The sequence below is a fragment of the Anopheles moucheti genome, chromosome 3, assembly GCF_943734755.1.
Source record: "Anopheles moucheti chromosome 3, idAnoMoucSN_F20_07, whole genome shotgun sequence".
In the NCBI taxonomy this organism is placed as follows: Eukaryota; Metazoa; Arthropoda; class Insecta; order Diptera; family Culicidae; genus Anopheles; species Anopheles moucheti.
In genome coordinates this window covers 12,880,807-12,897,976 of record NC_069141.1, presented here as the reverse complement: position 1 = coordinate 12,897,976, position 17,170 = coordinate 12,880,807, and the positions used below count along the sequence as shown (strand labels likewise).

The 17,170-nt window shown below is 42.9% G+C and overlaps 4 protein-coding genes across 5 annotated transcripts; 2 read left to right on the top strand and 2 right to left on the bottom strand.

The window, feature by feature from the left end:
- Positions 1 to 10,971: 10,971 nt before the first annotated feature.
- LOC128303619 (protein FAM151B) lies at positions 10,972 to 12,366 on the top strand. Of its 2 annotated transcripts, none has more exons than XM_053040627.1 (3): positions 10,972 to 11,011; positions 11,343 to 11,447; positions 11,511 to 12,366. In XM_053040627.1, coding segments are annotated over exons 1-3 (888 nt in total). In that variant the 5' UTR covers positions 10,972 to 11,010; the 3' UTR covers positions 12,293 to 12,366. The 2 variants fall into 2 exon arrangements, with proteins under 2 accessions (XP_052896587.1, XP_052896586.1); XM_053040626.1 differs by lacking the exon at positions 10,972 to 11,011 and adding an exon at positions 11,204 to 11,237.
- Positions 12,367 to 12,630: 264 nt separating this feature from the next.
- On the top strand, positions 12,631 to 16,130 carry LOC128303624 (male-enhanced antigen 1). Its single transcript, XM_053040631.1, has 3 exons — positions 12,631 to 12,725; positions 14,458 to 14,811; positions 15,482 to 16,130. The coding sequence occupies exons 2-3, from the start codon at positions 14,461 to 14,463 to the stop codon at positions 15,716 to 15,718; spliced, it is 588 nt and encodes a 195-aa protein (XP_052896591.1). The 5' UTR covers positions 12,631 to 12,725; positions 14,458 to 14,460; the 3' UTR covers positions 15,719 to 16,130.
- On the bottom strand, positions 12,675 to 13,650 carry LOC128303622 (uncharacterized). The gene is made up of 2 exons (XM_053040630.1): positions 13,515 to 13,650; positions 12,675 to 13,453 (listed from the first exon to the last, which is right to left on the bottom strand). Exons 1-2 carry the CDS (start codon positions 13,534 to 13,536, stop codon positions 12,741 to 12,743), a joined length of 735 nt encoding a protein of 244 aa, XP_052896590.1. The 5' UTR covers positions 13,537 to 13,650; the 3' UTR covers positions 12,675 to 12,740.
- Positions 13,639 to 14,274, bottom strand: LOC128303625 (uncharacterized). Its single transcript, XM_053040632.1, has 2 exons — positions 14,229 to 14,274; positions 13,639 to 14,166 (listed from the first exon to the last, which is right to left on the bottom strand). The coding sequence occupies exons 1-2, from the start codon at positions 14,272 to 14,274 to the stop codon at positions 13,688 to 13,690; spliced, it is 525 nt and encodes a 174-aa protein (XP_052896592.1). The 3' UTR covers positions 13,639 to 13,687.
- Positions 16,131 to 17,170: the final 1,040 nt, after the last annotated feature.

The following is a 17,170-nucleotide window of genomic DNA, read 5'->3' as shown; positions in this document are numbered from 1 at the left end:
GATTGAAATTGTGGCGTCCTATTTTCGAAATTGCGAAGTGAAACTTGTGAAAGCATTGTAAATTGCGTTAGTAAACAGTTGAGTGTTACATAGTGCTCACAAAATGTGCTCAAGGTCTATACAGTGAGCTACAACAAGCAAGGTACGTATTGTTTTGTTTCTAAAATTTAAATATGAATTAAATGTTACCCAATTTTAATTTAATAAAATTTCCTTATTGCACTGGAAACAGAAAACAACTTTCTTGCCAATGTTTTTCATCGAAATATATCACACTCATTATGCCATCGTAAAACACATTCAACTACAGCAAAACACCAACTGAAACAGGTAGGATAATAATTAAAAATTACAAAATAATACCTCATTGCATCCAGCTTTTGTTTCCCACGGAAGACACAACAACACCCAAAAATGGAAACGAAAATAATAATCCCTTCTTATCCGTTTTCCACCGTCACCGAGAATGTTCAAACATCACAAAGTGCGGACGAAGCTTCACACACTAAGCTAGCTTACTTTTATCTGCCTAAATACAATTAAACTAGACACAACACCTGTTGGCGGTTTATCGTGCAAGCGTTGTGCTTATTATGCGCATCATCCATCACAACCTCCGGGGTCCGGTGGTTCGCTGAAGAGACCGGCTTCCTTCATTTACAGCCTGGAAAAGTCCCTCTTTTTTAGGGTTCCACTCAACGCTCAACGGGCTCAATGGTTTAGGGGTGTTTTTTTTCTGCAACTGACACAAACTGCCCCCAGAGAGGTTAGCCCCCCGAATTGTCACAACCGTTTCGGGCTGGCCAATATTACACAACAGCACAAGCTGGCAAAATCTTTTCCTTTAGTGAGGCCATCCCAAAAACGGTCCCCCTGAAAAATAAAGAGCGCAAGATGAATGCGAAACATTTTATTTCCCTTGCGATGTCGATGGGAGTTGAGAGGCCGATCGGTCGGTTCATCAGCACCATCAGTGTATTCATTGGCATAGTTAGGACACTGGGCGGAGATGATGGTGAAGAAACAGAGCAAACACCAGCACAAAAAAAAATTGTATCAAGGAAATCTTCCCAAAAACGACAGATAGCGCAAACCAGAAAATGGTCAACCATTTCCCGGAAGCTATCAGACACAGGGACACAAAAATGGCAATGTTTTAATTATGGTGTTATTTTTAATTAAAACAGTTCCGGCCTAAAGGGTTCCGCTTGGGACTGCAAATGGCAGATGGTAAAATTGGGTAGCCCACCGAATGGGCAGGACAGTGGTGGTAGGCGCCGGCGAAACTACTTCAAAAAGTGGAACACCACCGCAAAAACCCTTCTGTAAAAGCTTCCAAAAAGCTTTTGTGAGTGTGGGGGGGAGGGGGCAGCGTGAGGGTCAGTTTCCCAGTGCCGGCCTTCGAAATTCCCAGCGCTATTCGATGGGAAACCTTTCCCCCGGCATCGGAACGCTCCAAGGACACGGTGAGGTGATAATTTGTTTTGCTAACTAAATTAAAAAACGGAATGTAGATTTATTCTGGGCAATATTAAATTATGACGACAAGGTACTCATGGGACGTCGTTCTAATGTCTTTGGTCTTCAGCCACCACTTCCGGTAATTGGGTAAAGAATTATATTTTCCTTCCACCAACCGGGAAGCAACTGCGGTGGCTTGGTGTTTCCTTTTCCTGGTTGCGGTGATCATTGTTCATTGAATTGATTGAGGAAAAGGTACATTATTCTATTCTGTGCCAGCGATGGCTCGTAATGTATAGCTATGGTACGTAGCGTTAATGAGGAAAAACCGTTTTAAGATGGAACTTAAATAGAACAGCCGAATGTTTAATGATTGGTAGAATATTTAGTAGAATTCTAATACGAAGTCGAGTCCGGAGTAGAAACCGGAGTTGACTCCTAAGTTTGGAGTAATCCGTAATTCGACTACGGATTTTTAAAGTAGAATGCAGTATTCCAGTTCCGGAGTTAGAATAAACTCATGAACCCACTCCAAAATTTCCATCACTAATATCTTCATAGATTAGCGCGAAATAGGAAGAATGATAAGAATGCTTAGAGTTTGGCCAATCTATTTTTAACAGCAGTTTCGTACCAGCAAAGAATCTCACACCTATTCAACGACGCCACATTCGTCCACCATTTCCCACAGTATTCAGCCTCCTTTTACAAAGCTCTAATTGTGTTTCACTTTGTTCGACGTCCCGGCACAATAAACTACTGCGAACTTTTAAGACAACTCGACGCAACGGAAACAAAGAACTTGGTGCGGGAATCGAAAACTTTCCCATCGTCTTTATCTGACTTTAATCTGAACAGAAGTCGTTGCTGTTGCATAAAAGTTGCTAAATGATACAATTTCACCGCAATTGTATTTTTTTTAATCTTATTTTGCCGAGTTATCTCCCGACAGATAGTTTTCATTGTGCTGAGCATGAAGCGGGAGATTGATGGTTACCCGACGAGAACAAAAATCTTGACTCTTATAAGGAATAATTATTGGACAGCCTTTTTCTTCCTTTTTGGAAAATTATAATTAAATTCCATACCGTTTCAAAGAAGCTTCAAATTAATTATTGCTTTCTAGGAAAAGCAATCAATCGATAGCACTGCTATGAGGGTTCCCGACTTCCACAACCTTTTGACCAATAGCTAACTTGCTCAGATTTAATATTTACCTTGCTCAGTTCCCACCATAACCGAACCTTTCCTCCCCCCACATCGAGACAGTGCAAACACGGGACCACGTTTTGTTCTATCGTCTTCGATTTCACATAAAAGCACAAGCAGCGTCGTCTGATGTCGGGATTTTGTTCGGTTCTCATCCTTCTATTTGCCAGTTCGTTATCCTTTTACCACGGAGTTGGGAGGAGGGGGTCCATCTGCTTCCACTACTGTTCAGCCAAACGAACACAATGTTGATGATGTGGAAAGCTCGAGTAAATACTAGCTGCAGAGTAAATGGTGCGCAAGATGAAGATCGAAATCCATTTGAGTTCTTTATTACAAATTCTTCTCGGAATTTTTATCGCCACCACTGTCGACACCCGGGCGATGGAAGCAATTCTAGAGCAACAGCAGAAAAAAAATACATTGTTCATCCCCTGCCGGGATTGAGGATTATCCTTGCGGAAAACAGGTAGTTTTTCCGACCCCTGCTGAGCGGAAAGTGTGTGGTGGTAAATAAATATTCAAATAACCTTCCACCTTGCCAATGCGACGATCGTCACCTTCTGCGCTGGCGATGCCCATCGTCACCTTCGTCGGTGGGAAAATGTGACGGTGTCTTTGCTCAGTGGCTACCGGCTGAAATGAGCACCGAAGGTTTCTGTGTCAATAATCATCACCGACGAGACACCAATCGGACGCCTTTTCAAGCTGTTGCGCAGAAAATCAGAATACCAATTGGTCACCTAGCCACCACCGCCGCATGTTTCCGTAACCTGATTCAATTTAAAGTTTTGCATTCTAATGTTAACAAAATCTGGTCTCCCTTGTCTGTGCCTTGCTTTTATTCGCAGGTGCCACCTTGAAAGCTTCGAGTTTAAACGCGTTCGGTGTGTAAGTCAAGCGGTCCTTTTTTTTTTGTTCGCAAATTGACGAATTATGTTCGTAGTCTACAGTTTCCAAATTGTCCATTTATATGTTTAATAACAATTAAGGCGAATCTGTTATGGATGAAACTTTTCCTTGCTTCTTAAATCTGAAAGGCAACAATTATCATATAAAACCAATAAAGCTCTCTATTGTTCGTTTCTACGGTGAGCTTTTAAAACAAGACAATAACAGGCAACAAACTTTTGCAACGTGTAACACAATAATCCCAATCAAACGCACCACACTGTTTCAACTTAGACTGTGTGTCAACTCGCAGCGTAGTACACATCTCACAGTATTACCATCTCATGGTAAATCTCAAACGTCCATGAAAGTCCGGATGAAGGTAAGATCCATTGTGGTGAAAAGTTTATCTACAACAGTGGTTCTCAAAGTGGTCCAATGTGGATGATTGTAAAATTGCGGGTTGGAGTATTCTTTTTAATTGGACAACAAATTCTAAATTCCTTTAAGATTTAATATGTTCTCAAATTGATTCCAAATTTTAACTATGGCAATTTCTGCTTGAATTCTAGATACTTTGAAGAATTGAGTGCATCTAAATGTAGAATTGCAGAACGGATTACTAAAACTTGTAATGAAGTTCATATATCATCAATTTTTCCCTAAGTTCCTTACGAGAACTGTTCCCAAAATTGTCAAACAATTAGGAAAGAAAATCGTCTTTACTATAATCACATAGAAAATTTAAAAAAAAAACTCTCAATTTCCACCACCAAAGTGGACGATGGGCAAATACAGATTGAGAAACACTGGTCTACAGTCAGTCAGTATTCTGTCTGGAACCTCAGCGATCCTTAGCATCAGACACCAGCCAACAGCAAACAGGAAAAAAAAACAAAACAAAGTTATCGAACAAGGTGAGAACCCTCGGTTGCAATTGTAACACTTAAGTTGTGCTCTGACACGGATGACCTGGCCCAAGGACCCAGACGAGTACGAAGGCGAGTGGAAAAGCAAATCAAACATCAAAACCCGATCGAATATGCCGAACGTTCGTAGCTTTCTGCACGATTGCCCCTCGCCCAAAACGGATCTTCAATCATCCCTGACGTGGTATGTGTTCTTACGGACACGCCGGATATCAGCTCCCTCCCTCGCCATTCGCGCTAACCACACAGTAGTCACTGCAGCACTTTCGAATCGGTGGCCCATGAAAAAAAAATCCGTCTACAGCATCCCGAACACTTCAAAGCAACCCAAAAGGTATAAGAGCGGCCCAGAGGAGACAGCCCCGAAGGTGGGTAGATGATAAGGGCCGAAAAGAAGCGTGAAGTAGTCGAAGAAAACTTTTGCTCGATAAACCATTCACGTTTATGATTAAACTAATTTTCCTACCAAACCGGTAAAGCCGGAGTGCTCTGCATACAAGATTTGCTCACAGTTTTTGAAAGCTCTCCAATACTGGCGAACGAACGGCAACGATACGGCGGAATCCGGAAGGTTCTGTAGAGACAGACTGTAAAACACCGAACTATGCTCACAACATTACTCTACATTCAGCCCTTCGTCCTTCTTTTTTATGCTCACTGTTGTTGATCCTCCTGCTCCCCAGGACAAATTCCCCAAAAGCCCCGTTGCCCAGCGCCGCTGGTTAAAGTTTTTCTTCGCAATCCAACCCGAAAGCACGAGCTTCGGTTGACCACCGCTTTTTCATCTCTCAATCGCTCATTTCATCTACCGGTCGCCGTCGGTTTAGTCCAAGAATGGACAACTTCTAGGATGCCAGGTTTTTTAGCAGTCTTTCTCTCTTTCTCTCTCTCTCTTCTTCGTTTGCCATCCACCATTACATCGCTTTAGCTTTGTGGTGTGGTGTGGCGTGTTCTTTTTCAAATTTGAACTTCGGTAATATCGTCGATTAGGAGTGGACCAAAACTTTACCCCTGCAAGCTGCCCAGCTCATTTGCATCCGCCATCCTAGGTGCTGCGTGTAACGCTGCGAAGGTCAGAAGGATGTGCTAGAGCCTAAGCTTTCCGGGTCCGCGCGATGAGGTTTCACCTTTTTTTCCGTAACGCTTTGAAAGCCGAGTCGAGTGTGTTGTGCAAAATATTGATAACTTTCCGTTTTTCTGTTCCCTTTTCTTTTGCAAATTCCTCCCAAAAGCACGAGGCAGATTAAGCGTGCAAAAAGTGTTGTAAAGTCGATGGCTTCTTCACCTGCTTCGGTTAACCGGCCCAGAGAACGATTTGCATAGATTTTCCGTGATAGTTGTTCCATTTTTTTTTTTCGTACAATCTCATTGCTTATTTGTGTGCTAGTAGTTGTACCACAGTTTAGCGCCGAACGCACAACAGAAGCAGAGAACAACTTTCCCTGTTAGTGGAGGAGAGTTTGAAATTGCTTCATTATGCGAAGAAAAGTTTAACCTATCTTTGAATTGTTTATGGACACTATTTGAGCAAGTTATTTACATTTCTGCTTTAAACCCCTCCCACCCCCAACCCGCCAACTCCATCATAAGAAGCTATTGAAGCGGAAGCTGAGCAGATCCTGATCCCGATAAGGATCGGACAGGGAAATGGGTTATTTTTGTTCCCATCCTAAATAATGATGCCCTCTCATTAGGATAATAAAGCTTAACAAGCACGAAAAGCTGACTTGACAAACTAATTTTCCGGGTTTCGAAAAGTGCTGGCATGTGGCGAAATTGTGCTGTGCGTACTACTGCAATGCTCGTGTCCGGGGCCCGGGGTACACATGCGAAACCCGGTTTTCCCCGGGAAAGACTTTTGACGTAATCATACAGATAAATTCGAATTAATTAAAACTTTTGCCTCTATCGGTACCGGTACGGTGGCAAGCAGCATGTGCATAATGAGAACGTCCTTCATACCAATTCCACCGAAAACAACCCATCGTTTCCGATTCCGATTCCGAGATGGAAAAACTTCCCAAAACCTGTCCGCCCCTGACTCCGCAAATCGCAACCGACTCACATACGCCGTTGGAGGTTAAATAAACTTCCAAATAAAACGCAATAGATCTTCACACTGTTCCAACCGTTGGTTCGTGCGTTTGCTGTTGAACAAAACTCATCTTACGCTACGGTTCTAATCTCTCTCAGTACCAACCCGCCACTTACGGGTACTGCTGACTTCCATTAGCGCAAGTTTTCCCACACCAAAACACACACTCACCTCAGGGAAGAGAGACCGGCAGACGCTGTTGGGCGAAGGGGTAAGAGAAGCTGGGAACACAAAACTTCCTAATAAGCATTTACAAATGTAGAAATAACTAGAGGCAGGTGAAAATTATGTGGCAATGGATTGAGTGCATAAATCACAGCTGCAGAAGGAACGGCGCGCTATCAAAAAGTAAGAGAGCCGCCCACGGAAGCAAACTACGGCCACAAGTTTTCGTGCCGCTCGTGCCACAAAAAAGCTTCCCCCCGAAACGGGGTCGAGAAAGTGGGACAGCGTTGGAAGTTTGGCTTTTCTTCTTTTCTTTTTTTATGTTTTGAATGATAAATTGGAGTTGCTAGAGTTGTAAGAGGGGGACTGGAAAGCTACCACATACGCAACACACCAATGATGTGGGCAATGATTTGTTGGCTATTAGGCAGCGGCGGAAAGGCGGATGTGCAACTTTCCACCTAGATGATGGCCAATGAACAAGATATATTGTATAGATGAAAGCCTCCAAAGACAGGTAATTTGTCATATAATTAATAATACCGTATGATTTGTTACGGTACGAATTCGTATCGGATCGGTGTGGTATTGCCTCGACTAGCAGTCTGCAGCCAGCAAAAGCACTTAAAACCGGGAGAGTCATACAAATTGTTTTAATAAGGTCAGTGTGGTCAGTAAATCAGAAAAAATCTAACGAGCTAATCAAGCTCAGTAATATCTGGTAGGACTTTCAAATCAATTTAGCCACCAATAATGAAGTTACACACCGAAGAATAACTTTGACCCCATACGGATACGTCAAAGCTCGTTGATCAACCGAGTTTTTCTCAAAACGTTTTTTGCAAATCTACAACCAGAAAATCTTGTCGTTGATTTGATGATTAGATGAAATGGCAATGTGTAAGCAATACGGCCTGGCCGTTCCTGAGTTAAAAAAAAATGGCAATGTTGCCATGGAAATGGATTCCTTGCAAGTTGAAGTGGAATATCCTTTCCTCCTTTCTCAAAATTCCTTAAAACTAAAACCGATTCAGTAGTAAGCTCTAATAGTTCGCAAAGCTTTGCACCATGACGGATGTGTCAGTTGGGAAAGCTTTACAGGGTTTTCGAATTGAAGTGGTAAAGTTGGACCCTTTTCTGGACTCTTTTCAATGTGAAGTGAACTTACAACATTCTCAATTCAGACATTTAAAAAGCTATCGATTCCATTAAAGCTTTACAGGGTTTTTGAATTGAAGTAGTAAAGTTGGGACTGCAGGGTTTTCAAGTTAAAAGTGTATGATTCTGGTATTATATATTTGTTTCTGTTGAAGGTGACTGTGAAGTGGTAAATGTTAAAGCTTTATTTTGGATGGAATAGAGTGTGATAAAATCTTTCTCACCTCACAAACTTCGTGATATAATAAACTTTTTGGTTGAGAAATGTCTACGCACAATTAATTTTAAGCTCTTTGTCGTTTGAAACCCCTGTAAAAATCCCCAACCCAACTTTTCTTCCTAGTGCTCGCGGTAGTCAGACAATTTTCCTTCCCAGTAATGCCATTTCCTAATCCAATTGCCATGTGTTTGACAATTGCTGCTGGAAATTAATCCCCCCCAAGTCAATTATGCTGACTGCATCACCGATCACGTCCGCTAAAAGCCGTATTATTTCCCATCTCACGATTTGTCGTCACTCGGTCGAACACGCTTCGAGCTAATAAGCAACAGTAGCACTGCATTTATGCATCAATATGCAGCAAGCGAAATGTAATTGCGATAATACATCACAATACCCGACTCACATCACGAACGGGCCTCGATCGTATGGCGCTACACGCTACAAATTTGTGACAAACATGTGTTGCCTGGCAGTGGACAACTGACGCTTCGATTGTAATTACCACACACACACACTCGGGCCCGACCGCTCCGTTACATTTAGATTAAGCATGCAGGACCATCGGACCATTTTCCCTTATCCGTTGTCAGATCCGGCGTAAATAGCAGCCCTGGTAAACGATGCGATCAAGAGAGGTAAGACGGTGCGCACTAAATATGCACGGTGTAAGCAACATAATTGCATACAAGAAAGTGCACTTTCATCATTCATCTCTGATGTGCAGGTTGATTGCAAAACCAGGCGTGATATATTTTGCCCTTCTCGTTCGTTCGTTTCGTGCCCGGGGGTATTGAATTTAATAGAATATAGCGCAAGATGCACTAGTGGGGAATCAACCATTTTTTGTGATGTAATGTTCACAATGAAAATACAATTTTTTACAGTATTTTCATCTTGGAATTCTTGTATATATTTCAAAGATATAAGCCTTGGATGAGTTAAAAAAAAATCTTTATATTTTATCATTTTCTTCAATTTCAAAATCGCGATAAATCATCCTCAAAAGTCTTCCTTGTGCAATACTCTACAAACCACATGTAATTTAACACAATTGTTCCCTAGCCCCTCTCCATAAGAAAGTAGAAAATGAAGCATAAAATAAAATTAAAATCATTCCACATTTAACTTAATTTGCCAATTGTTTCATCCGCCATTGAACTCCCCGCCGAAGGGAATTTAATTTCTGTATCACAATGGCTCAACAACCGCGATGCATAAAGCTTGCGGAACTAATCCCGCATCGCGCGAATTCCGCGAGAATAGAAAGAAACCGAGTCACAATATCAAATCATACCATTAATCTCATTCATTACGGCCATAAATTTGATTTGCGAACGCAAAACGCACACTCGAACGCTGGACACTGACTGATGCTCTCCAGTTAGCAAATGTGAAGTTTCAACCGGCATTCCCATGCCTGCATTCGGGCACAACCATCGCTGTCCAATTGTCCCAGCACCCGTAAGCTACATTATTTCACAGCCTAATGAATATCTAATGCCGTAGCCGTGGTGTCACCACAACGTCACCAAGTTGTCATCCTGGGGGGGGGGGGGGGGGGCTCTACGTGTCGGGTGCAGTGCGTGAACCAGTTCCAAAACCCAATCGCGTCCAGTCCGACTTACTTCCGGCCGGGGTCAATCTCCATCACATCGCCGATTCGAATGCAAAGCACTCACGTGTCCATCCACTTTGCGACTGCGATAATACCCGAAACCCATTGAGCGCATTGCGGTTTAATGTGAGGTGAAGTCGGTGCACGGCATCGGGGAGGGGACACATTGCTCGGGACGAATGGTGCATTATTTATTATTCATCAAACTGACAGAATTGCAGATGCATTTCATTTCACGAGGTCATACGGCAGACAAATCGGGGCAGGATCGCCGGTGAATTAGGACACTTGAACATCGTCCATCGTCAGCGTCCATCGTCATCGGTTGTCGATTTTCCGAACCATTCGGGGTTCATCAAGTCTCAATTGCTGCCCCTTTCCCAATACTGGCTGATTATAAACTTTCTCCAATGTGACCGATTCACGATAGATGGTTACTGGCCTTTCAAGGTCCACGGTAAATCATTTCACATTACTGTGTGAAATATTCAAATCAGATTATAAAGTACCGAGGAAAGTTTATCGACTTCCACTCGGTTCATCGATTCGGTTGCATTCGCATGTACCGGTCAATATTTACTTTTTCTCCAGCTTAACCACAGAAAACATTCCTCCATGGATTACATTCAAACGCATCGGTTGGTATCGTTTTCATAAGTATGAGACGGGTTAGCCTAGAACAATTTTCAAGAACAAGGAATCTAAGAATGAGGATAAAATAAAAACTACCACCAGTTGTCCCCCAATAAGAGCTAATAATATATTCTAGTATTGTGCTTAATGAATCATTTGAGAAGATTCATTTACATGAATCTTTAATGACGAGTCATTCAAATCAAGAATCGACTCTCATCGTGATCGTGAGATTCATGAATCCTCAAAGCATTTGAATGGATCTTGTCCCTTGTCCGAGGCCTAAAGGGGAATTGTATTTGGCCAATTTCAACAACTGATCAAAACTGATAGAATTTATTTAGCCAAGATTAGCTTGTCCGTCGTATCCTGTCGTATCGAACAAAATTTGTTCAAATAATCTATAGCCGAGCAACATTCTCTAAATTCCCCTCGTCCGTTTATATTCACCTTGGTTTTTGTCGCTTGGGTTCGTTACACCTACCGCGCAGTGTCAAAGCAATGATTTGACAAATCATCTGAAACAACAACAATCGGTTTGTTTACATCCTTTCTCGCTATTCCAGCTGCTCGCTTCTCCCTTTTGTGTGAGATAATCCGTACACACGTAATCTGGTTCTAGCTTCCTGCGAGTAAGTATTGCGCCCTGCCCCTGCCCTTTATCAGCTACCAACAGTAATAAAGCCGCATTAAGTAGATAAGAATAACTCGATTAGCCATGAAAAGAGGCGTTCGACGTGCCGAGAGTGACACTCGTCTAGAAGATTTATTGGTGTCTTGTCGTCGCCTTGCTTCGCGTGCATACGGTTGAGTTCATGTTGAAAATGCTATCTTCACTCTTTCTCTGGTCACTTTTGGGTAAGCTTTTTTATCCCCATCTTCAATACCAGCACTATCTTTATGAACATTATGAAAACATTCAGTTTTTAAAAACGTTTGGCATACAATTATCTCCACTTACAGTGCTATCCACCGCAAACTCTGTAGCGGATGCTAAGGCAAATCTTACAAAGGTGACTTGGGCTCATGCTGTGAATGATGCTGAATTTCTAACCCGTGTTCTGGCAAGTAGGTCACAGTTTCTTTAAGCTTTGAACATGCAAGAGTACTAACATATGAATTACATTACAGGCGACATCCAGTTCATCGAAGCAGACATTTCGCTCGGTTATCTGAACGATGACGTGAACAAAGAACATGAAATTCCCATCATGGCTCATCCGCCAGCGACGGAATCAGACATTTCGCTCGAAACCTTCCTAACCCGCATTCTGCAATACAACCGTGAAGTCGCAAAAGAAACCTCCAAAGTGAAGGGTGTTAAGCTGGATTTTAAATCGATTGGAGCCTTCGAGAGTGCTATCGACATCATCCGTTCCAACTATGACATGAACTCGTTTGCCACGTGGATTAACGCAGACATTTTACCCGGACCAGTTGATAATACTGCCACGATACCCGTGGATTCTACCAGATTCTTTACCGCTGCCAGACGCCTCGGCAAAGCTACACTCTCAATCGGCTGGACCACTCGTTGGGGTGCGGACTTTACAGGTGGCTTGTACACGGATCCACAGGTTGATGCAATGATCAGTGCGGTTCGCACCAACGGTATCGATAAGGCCGGTAACGCCATCACGTTCCCCGTGAGAGCAGGAATTGTGGCAAACAGCGTGAAAAACATGATTCGTTTGTATTGCGAGTTAAAGGACACGAACGATGTAACCTTCACGATATGGTCGAGTGAAGATGATGCTGTGAATGTTGAGAAGTTGCGAGAATTCATTTTCACCGTGGGACTTGATCGCACGTACGTAGATGTGCCGGAAGATTTGCACCGCCAGCTGCATCTGGATGAAAACGCCTTTAGCAATACATGCAAAAAAACGCTCCAAGCAAGGTGCTTCGACTAATGTTTTACAGTTGGCTCTTATTTGGATTTCATTCAACGGCCCGCATACCTTCTTTACTGGTTAAAAATTTGTACTATTCCACTACATGATGGAACAAAAGTTTATCTTTATGCAATAAATAAAGTTAAACAAAAGTCTGATTGAATTCTTATGCATATTCTTATTAATACGTTAGGACGATTGGGGAATCCAGTGCTCTTGGTAATCCTTAGTTCCTTTGTGCTTCGTACCGGTCACATGTTGTCATGTGTCCAACTGAAAGTCCACGAACGAAAGCATCCTTGCCACTTGAGGGTTGATTCCAAATTGTGCAACTGTCATCCAGCTGACACAACGAAACGTCAATAGCCAGCTGTTTTGCAAAGATTTTGTTTATTTTCGATTTGGAAGAAAATACATAAAATTGGTACTTGCTAAACATCACCACAGCAAGGTAATTCCGGTTCGTTTACTCGTATCTTCTCTGTTTCAGTATCACGGCGCAGTTTTTGGTGCCTCCGTACGTAGAACTTTCCGTTACCGTTTCCGTGTGGTCTGTTGGATCTAGTACAATCGGACGGGTGATAGTGGGATCCAATCGAAATTCCAACTCCACAGGCTTCACGTAGTTTCCCTTCATTTCACTCACGAATCCGTGGTTAAGTTTTCTTTTAAACACCGGAATCACCATTCGCGGTTGTAGTGGTTCCGTTGCCTGCGGAATCCGTTTGCGTTCCTCTCGTTCACCCCAGTTCCAAAACGTGACGGTATCGTGTTGATGTTTCACGTGCGGTATAATATCCTTCATAGTTGTGGTGAGATAAGGATCCACGAGCCTGGCAAATCCTTTTGCATTTGTGTAAATAACCCCCTTCGGGCGATCTACCGATTTGTTGCATAGTTGTCCGAAACGGAACGATTCGGCTTGTTCCGCAATGCTGCGCGTTTCGTCGGACGATCCGTACCGTTTCAAAGGTATTTTTACCTCCTGAGCCAGTTTGGGCTGAGAAGATTTTATATAGTTCAGTCTCTCGGTGCAATGTATTAGACCGGCCTTATCGTCAAACTGTAGTGGGAATTTCTCTCGAAACTTTGCAAATGTTTCCGACATTGGCTTCCAATTGTACTGGGACTGCAATGTACGATAGTTGCGTTCGATGTTTGATAGTTGGACCTGTATTACTAGGAGTGATAAGTGTATATTTAGTCATTTTAGTTTTGTTTTTATTCAAATTCTACTCACTTTTCTCGCTATCCGACGACATGTTGGTAACCTGCACCTGTCGACTATTAAATGGCAATATCGAACTACCCCAGCGGCGTATTCACCATGACAACCATGTTGCTATGATGGTAAAATAGTCCTCGGTTACTATACACACAGCAAAAATAACAATAGTGGTAATTTACAATGTTTCAGCGTTTATTGTACATGGATCTTCCAGGAAACTTTTTCGGTGTAGCTCCAGCCGCAAATGTTCTTTTCTTGCGCTGTTTCGCAACGTTACCATCCTTTCTAGCAACTTTCTTTTTAGGTGTCGGTGTACGCTCATCATCCGAATCGTACGAAACGGCATCACCATATTCTGTGCTGTCATCGTCGCTGATATCGGATTGATAAATATGTTCCATATTCGCAAGAATTTTGTTCAGGCCGTGAAGAGCGAAATCTTCGCTTAACATGCGCAACTTATTGTTGAAGTGATAGTTTTCGTATCGCAGATAATTGACACCAAGCTTGTACGTATGTCGCTTTGGACCAGACACAATGAAACCGAGTTCCATCCCCTGGTCCAGCGCGTGCACGACTGCTAGTGACCGAGTACAATCATCTTTTGATTTCCATTTTCCTACGCCTAGCTTATCCACCCCAGTTATTATATCTTTCAAGGAAACTGAAATGAAGAACGAAAATGCGTTATTAGAGTTTCATGAGTTCACTATTCTCTACACTTACCAGTTGTTCCCGCCTCTTGCAAAACGTACAATATTTGGGGTAACATTATTGCACAGCACAGAAACCTTCTTTTATGTCGCAGGCTAAACGAACAATGGTCGAATAATAGCACTTGCGCACAGGAAAAGCCTACTTGACCATAAACTCATTACGTGGATTATGAGAGCAACTTTTAGAGGTGCCATCAAATCACATATGAAATTGAACCGATTTTGTTTTATCGTTTCAGAACATGGGACTTCCCGATTTGCCTGGTCAACCGGAAGATGATAGTAATTTTACAATGGACGAAAACAATACCGTTCATCTGGAACCGATGAGCGAAGATGAAAGCGATAACGAATCCTTCGTGGATGCAAATGGTTACGCCGGTTATCAACCATTGAATATGGACGAACAAAATCACACAAATCGAAGGACATCTTTAATGGAAGAAGACCAAGAATCCGCTGTGGGAGAAGGTGATGCAGCCGGATTAGATGTGGCTAGCACTGTCAACGCAGAATTTCTCAATGTGGACGTATGGAATGCACCACGACCCAATGAGCTGAGTATTGAGCTCGATTCTTCAAAGGCCGCAGAGGTAAAGACATTGCTGCTAAATTATGTTTAATAACAAATCAATCATCTATTCGTTGGCTAATTTTAAACGAATTAATTGCATTACATTACTAAATGAGGCAAAGTCCACTTTCCACGTATCATAAGACTCGTGGCAGCCGAAAAAGATGTGCAGGAATAGGACAAAATTCATTGCATAATATAGACCATGGATTCCATTCCCTGGCACTCATAATTGGTTCTGGAATCGCTATCCAGGGTATTCAAAGGAAACTTCACGAAGCGATTTATTGATTATCTCAAGACATCCTTTCCCATAGAGGTACGTGCTTTTCGTTGGTTTTAGGTTTAACATAGTGGATTGGCTTCAAAACCGAAGCACACAGTTTGTATTATTCATTTTCATTTGGACCAAAACCCATGGGACATACTGTCCGCAGAAGACATAACAGCTTCAGGGCAAGAATTTATTACATCCTACCAAAAACAAAAAACATTACCCTTTCCGGTTCCGGAATTCAAGGCCAGGGAGTCCGGGGACCTTACAATGGTCCCAACGGGATGGGAAAGCATCTAACAGCTCGAACCGATGAGACACGTTTTTCATTACCAGGTTTCACTATTTTTTCCCGGTTTTTTGGGGTACTTTTTTTTTTAATGCACTCCCTCTCGCTGTTGTATACCTTTTGCAGATAGTGAACGTGATGGCCGGAATAAAACTGCCCACCACAGCCGTACCCGAATGGGCCCGTGGAGTACCGGAAGAAGAATGGAAGGAAAATTTACTACAGCGAATTCGCCAACGACAGCAACCGGATGTTGACGATGGATGTAGCACCTCCTTCACGATGGCAAGCGGTCGTCCAACGATAGCCAACAGTGGTAATGCCGGCAGCAGCAGCAGTAGCCATACAAGTAGAAGAACGTGATTTATGCGCCATATACGATTGCCCACATGCCAATAATAGCATCGACTTACATTCCCTTTTACCTTTGCTGCTTTATAATACGCCGATGCTCTTGATGGTAATGTTAAAAATGGTGTATTGAATGTGTCTTTCCTACTGCTAAGAAGTCCCTGCTGTCCTCTCGCTGAGGACTTTCGCACACCCTCCCCCCTTTTCTCACACCCTCGATCTCTCGCATACAATAAAGCGCACAGACTGCTCATACAGGGAGCAGGCAAATCGAAACCTCCTAGCACCGCACGTTTGTTTTTCTATTTAACGATTTATTTTATGCGAAACATGAATGCCACAACTTCCGATTCCGACCGTGCAATAATAGCATAATGGCACGTTAGTGCAGTGCCGTGCCATGTGCATAAGGCTCAAGCTGATGGTATGCACCGCCGGGTTGTTGGCTGGCACAAACCTTCACCACATTTGTACCGTTTAGTCGAATAGCTTGCCGTGATTTGCATTTCCGTTGCACTTCCGCGTGCACGCGTGCCACTGTGCTGGGTGGAAAACAAATTCCAACCGCACGCTATAAAGTGGGGAGGGCCGTCTGCAGATCCGTGTCGTCCTGGGGAACGCCGTTTCAAAAAGCGAACCTACTGACCCATGGATGACCGAAGGTACTCAAACCACAGAATTCTCAGACCTTTAAATGGACCGATCTTTCCTAGTGCGATCCCTTATCACATTGCACGCTTTGCATGTGGGGAAAAATTAACGGAGAAATAACAAAATATTTTCACACGTAATTTAACATATCCGCGGTATGGCAGGAGGAAGTATTTTTCACTCCTTTTTCCTTATGCCAGTCACCCTAATGTCTATGTTTTAGGCAGAAAAACCAGTCGGCAGGCTCGTGGAGAAGAAAGGAACAGCCAGGGAAACAAGATTAAGTGCGACTGATGATTGCTATGCTCGAATAGAATGTAATCGTCTCGGTTGCGCCTTTGCGAGTAAAAAAAACCCCTCCGTAACAGCATGCAATGTGGAGCACTAATTGAATACACGTTGATGCGATACGGCCAACACGCCATGCTGACAATGTTTTTTGATGAGAGCTTTATCAAGGTTCTCGTGCGGAAAATAATTGAGAAATATATACATGTACGTCCACACGACACACACGACAAGACCCCGAGGAGGGGGGTTTTGTTATGGGAAAAATATCAACCCATTTCCTTCACTTCTTGGGCTAAAATTTGTAGTACCTTTTGGTATTCCCAATTTTGATGCATCGACCATACGCACGACATCTTCCCCGGTTGGTAAAATTTTGATTATTATGGAAAATTGCAGTACCTTCATTGGGTGAGCCAAGGGGATTTCCATTCTCTGTCAGAGCCCATTCCAACGAACATCGCGAATACCCTTGGGTTTATCAGCATCAGCCTGAGAAAGGCGTCCGGGAAGCTCTCTCGGATG

What these genes read in the sequence shown, in the direction of transcription:
- LOC128303619 (XM_053040626.1), top strand. Translation starts at nt 11,204, where the DNA reads ATGCTATCTTCACTCTTTCTCTGGTCACTTTTGG. An exon ending in CTTTCTCTGGTCACTTTTGG is followed by an intron (nt 11,238 to 11,342) that starts GTAAGCTTTTTT and finishes CTCCACTTACAG; the next exon opens with TGCTATCCACCGCAAACTCT. An exon ending in TCTAACCCGTGTTCTGGCAA is followed by an intron (nt 11,448 to 11,510) that starts GTAGGTCACAGT and finishes ATTACATTACAG; the next exon opens with GCGACATCCAGTTCATCGAA.
- LOC128303622 (XM_053040630.1), bottom strand. Translation starts at nt 13,536, where the DNA reads ATGTCGTCGGATAGCGAGAAAA. An exon ending in GTCGTCGGATAGCGAGAAAA is followed by an intron (nt 13,454 to 13,514) that starts GTGAGTAGAATT and finishes TATCACTCCTAG; the next exon opens with TAATACAGGTCCAACTATCA.
- LOC128303625 (XM_053040632.1), bottom strand. Translation starts at nt 14,274, where the DNA reads ATGTTACCCCAAATATTGTACGTTTTGCAAGAGGCGGGAACAACTG. An exon ending in GCAAGAGGCGGGAACAACTG is followed by an intron (nt 14,167 to 14,228) that starts GTAAGTGTAGAG and finishes TCTTCATTTCAG; the next exon opens with TTTCCTTGAAAGATATAATA.
- LOC128303624 (XM_053040631.1), top strand. Translation starts at nt 14,461, where the DNA reads ATGGGACTTCCCGATTTGCCTGGTCAACCGGAAGATGATAGTAATTTT. An exon ending in ATTCTTCAAAGGCCGCAGAG is followed by an intron (nt 14,812 to 15,481) that starts GTAAAGACATTG and finishes TACCTTTTGCAG; the next exon opens with ATAGTGAACGTGATGGCCGG.